Here is a 3,490-nt window from a genome sequence, read left to right as displayed (position 1 = left end):
GATCGGTTCATACTTAAAAAAAATTGACCACGTTCCCTTTTTGTTAACAAAAAGTATTACACGTTGGCCATTTTAGAATCCTCTGCTACTCTTCCCAAATTCATTGAGTTTTTTGGAAAATTAAAGCCAATGCATCTACTGCATCTGCAGCTACATCTTTTCTGATCCCAGCGTGCAATTTATAAGGACCAGGAGATATATAGCCCAATACATTCCTCTGACACAATTTCTCTCGTGATGTGTTGATGCTCACTTCCTCTTCTTTATTCTTAAACATTAGTATCTTCTTTGAAAATAGTCCAAGCTGCTTTGTGTTTTGTAAGAGAAACAACCAGATTCATTCAGTGCTCGGTGTTCATACCAAGGCTCGTACATGAACTATTTGATTTCCAGCTGGAATAGAATATGTTACTTGCTCGGCTGGTGGCACTCTTAAAGGTAAGAAGGAAAATTACTGGTTTTATTGATTAGGATGTGTAAACGAGTGAACCTCCAAGAGAGTAATCAATTGTTCAGAATTCACTTGCCCATTAATCGCGACTGAGTATGCGATTTCAGAAACAGGGGAATGGTTATGCTGTAATGAGCCGCCACATGCATTGAGGATGGAACAATTGGCAATTGGCCAGATAAGGGTATAATCGATGAAGGGATTAATGACAGAAACGTAGATACTAATTCATGAGGCAGGATGATGCCATTCAAAGGAAAACTGTCTAAATTCAGACATGAGGTAATCCACATGACATCAGAATCCAATGAATGGAGAAGGCAAGGAATTGGAGTCAACGGTGCCAGGTTCAGTTCATATTCTATTTGAGACATTATGCAAAAGAAAACTTTGTTTTCATTGCCAAGGTGGTTGTGAGTAATGTCAGTGATGATTTGAGGTAATTAACTCTCTTGAGGTCTGATGCATGTATAAATACACATTGCCTTTCCATACCTTGGCCACACACCAGCCTCTGCAGAAGGCATTCATTCTCAGAAATGACGAAGCCACCGATTTTGCTGTTGAAAGAGATTTACTATCCACTTCTCGCAGCTGTTAGTCTTCCAGGTAAGCCATTCAACCCGTTTGTATTTAATTGATTTTAGTTTTTCCTTGTTAATGGTACTTACTGAATGTCTCGGTGTTACCAGAACAACATCGAGAAACATGTCAGGACACTTTTTCCTATTCACTTTTTCTGGAAGCAGTACTGGTTTAACAATAACAATTCAACATAAGAGTCGTCTGAAAATATATTTGCTGATCTTTAGAGAGTCAGACAATACCACATTGATTGATGACTGGATCAGTGTATTAAATGTTTGGGTGAATTTTGGATTTTGCAAATCACTCAGAATGTTTTCAAAAGCTTTTAATAAGTATCTTCACCTCTGTTTCAACAATGCATCGCAATATTAACGAACATTTCTGTTTCTCTGGCAGCGAACGTGATGACTATTTTAATTCTTTTTCGAGGAAACTGTGGTCTTTCCAAATGCATCTCGGCTTACATGGTGGCCATGGCAACATCGGATCTATTGGTTATTATCAATAGTATTATAGTGTATCGTATTTTGAGTTGTCACTTCCCATTTTCCTTCTTGTCCCACACACCTGTATGCAAGCTCATTTTCTACATGATTACCATCGGTCTGGATCTAACTGTTTGGTTCACCATTTCCTTCACATTTGACAGATTTGTGGTGATCTGCTGTCAGAAGTTTAAGACAAAACACTGCACTGAAAAAACTGCAATCACAATATTAATAATCGTCTCCGTTCTGACCTTGTTAAAGAACATCCCGGTTTTGTTTGCATATGAACCAGTGCAAATTATTAATAAAATTGAATGGGGCTGCCAGTCAAGTGTAACTTTCATTGCTTCATCTCCCGGAATGGCGTTTGTCTGGTTCTACAGCACCTGGGTTGCTTGGCTTCCATTTCTCCTAATTTTCTTGTTTAATTCTTTAACCATCCACCGTGTTGTCGTGGCGAATAGGACTCGCGCTGGACTCCAGGGCCATCGAGCTGAGAAGCCAAACCAATCAGGGATGGAAAACCGGAGGAAGTCCATGATTTTATTGTTCTCGGTATCAGGCAGTTTCATATTGCTTTGGTTGACACATTCTGTGAGTTTGGTCATAACCAGATTGTCACACCCTAACTATTACCGGGGTGACATTAGCAATCCTGAATACATCGCGACTGAAACAGGAAATATGTTGAAGTTGTTGAGTTGTTTCCTGAACCCATGCATTTATGCAGCAACCCAGAACAAATTCAGAGAAGAGCTAAAAAACGTGGGGAAATCTCTATGGAAGAAAATAAATCATATCATGTGGAAATGCCGTGGACAAGACAATATATTTTAGACGAATCTCTTTGTAGCTGAAACTGATTATCACGTCATTTTTCTTCGTCCCTCGGAATGGAGCAGACCTTCTCGAGTTAGTCTTGAACCGCTTTGTTGTGTGTAAATCATAGAAGCTGCCTTCGATTCAAAACTTTTTTTGTGCAAAAAACATGCTTTACGCAGATATTCCTTCGATGTTTGGTTGGACATTTAATGTCGATTTTACACACTGCTTTTCAAAAAACAAAGAACAAAGAAAATTTACAGCCCAGGATCAGGCCCTTCCCTATCCCGAAACCTAACCCTCCAAGTCTGAGCCGATCCAAAAGTACTGTCTAAACCTGTTGGTCAATTCCTAAGCATCTGTATCCCTCTGCTCCCCACCTACTCATTCATCTGTCCAGACGCATCTTAAATGAATCTACCGTGCCTGCCTCTACCACCTCTGCTGGCAACGCGTTTCAAACGCCTACCACCCTCAGTGTGAAGTACTTGCCACGTGTATCCCCCCTTAAACTTTCCACCTCTCACCTTGAAAGTGTGACCTCTCGTTATTGAATCCCCCACCCTGGGACAATGCCTGTCTCTATCCACTCTGTCTATACCCTTAATAATTTTATAAACCTCAATGAGGTCTCCCCTCAATCTCCCTTTTTCTAGTGAAAATAAACCTAACCTACTCACCCACTCTTCATAGCTAGCACCTTCCATACCAGCAACATCCACGTGAACCTTCTCTGCACCCTCTCCAAAGCGTCCACATACTTTTGGTAGTGTGGCGCCCAGAACTGTACACTGTATTCTAAATGCAGACGAACCAAAGTCTGTAAAACTTCAACATGACTTGCCAGCTCTTATACTCAATACCCCGTCCGATGAAGGCAAGCGTACCATATGCCTTCTTGACCACTCTATCCACCTGTGCAGCCACCTTCAGGGTACAATGGACCTGCACTCCCAGATCTCTCTGCTCATCAACTTTTCCCAAGGCTCTTCCGTTCATTGTATAATTTTCATCTTTTTTAGTTGGAAGTTTTGCATTTGCATGCATATACTGTCTGTACTCTCAAAGATCAATGTTTTTGTTTAAAGGCCTTAGAGGCGACATTTGATATGTTAATAAATTAATCCATTGCAGATACTCA

The 3,490-nt window shown here is 40.5% G+C and overlaps 1 protein-coding gene across 1 annotated transcript; it reads left to right on the top strand.

The window, feature by feature from the left end:
• Nucleotides 1-990: 990 nt before the first annotated feature.
• LOC148142454 (putative G protein-coupled receptor 139) lies at nt 991-2,364 on the top strand. The gene is made up of 2 exons (XM_087976591.1): nt 991-1,060; nt 1,436-2,364. The coding sequence occupies exons 1-2, from the start codon at nt 991-993 to the stop codon at nt 2,362-2,364; spliced, it is 999 nt and encodes a 332-aa protein (XP_087832717.1).
• Nucleotides 2,365-3,490: the final 1,126 nt, after the last annotated feature.

Source organism: Chiloscyllium plagiosum, unplaced genomic scaffold (genome assembly GCF_037043375.1).
Source record: "Chiloscyllium plagiosum isolate Xiang-an unplaced genomic scaffold, Cpla_swu_hap1 HiC_scaffold_29, whole genome shotgun sequence".
NCBI lineage: Eukaryota > Metazoa > Chordata > Chondrichthyes > Orectolobiformes > Hemiscylliidae > Chiloscyllium > Chiloscyllium plagiosum.
Note: the sequence above shows the minus strand (reverse complement) of the source record. Positions and strands in the feature narration are given on the sequence as shown.

What these genes read in the sequence shown, in the direction of transcription:
- LOC148142454 (XM_087976591.1), top strand. Translation starts at nt 991, where the DNA reads ATGACGAAGCCACCGATTTTGCTGTTGAAAGAGATTTACTATCCACTT. An exon ending in CGCAGCTGTTAGTCTTCCAG is followed by an intron (nt 1,061 to 1,435) that starts GTAAGCCATTCA and finishes TTTCTCTGGCAG; the next exon opens with CGAACGTGATGACTATTTTA.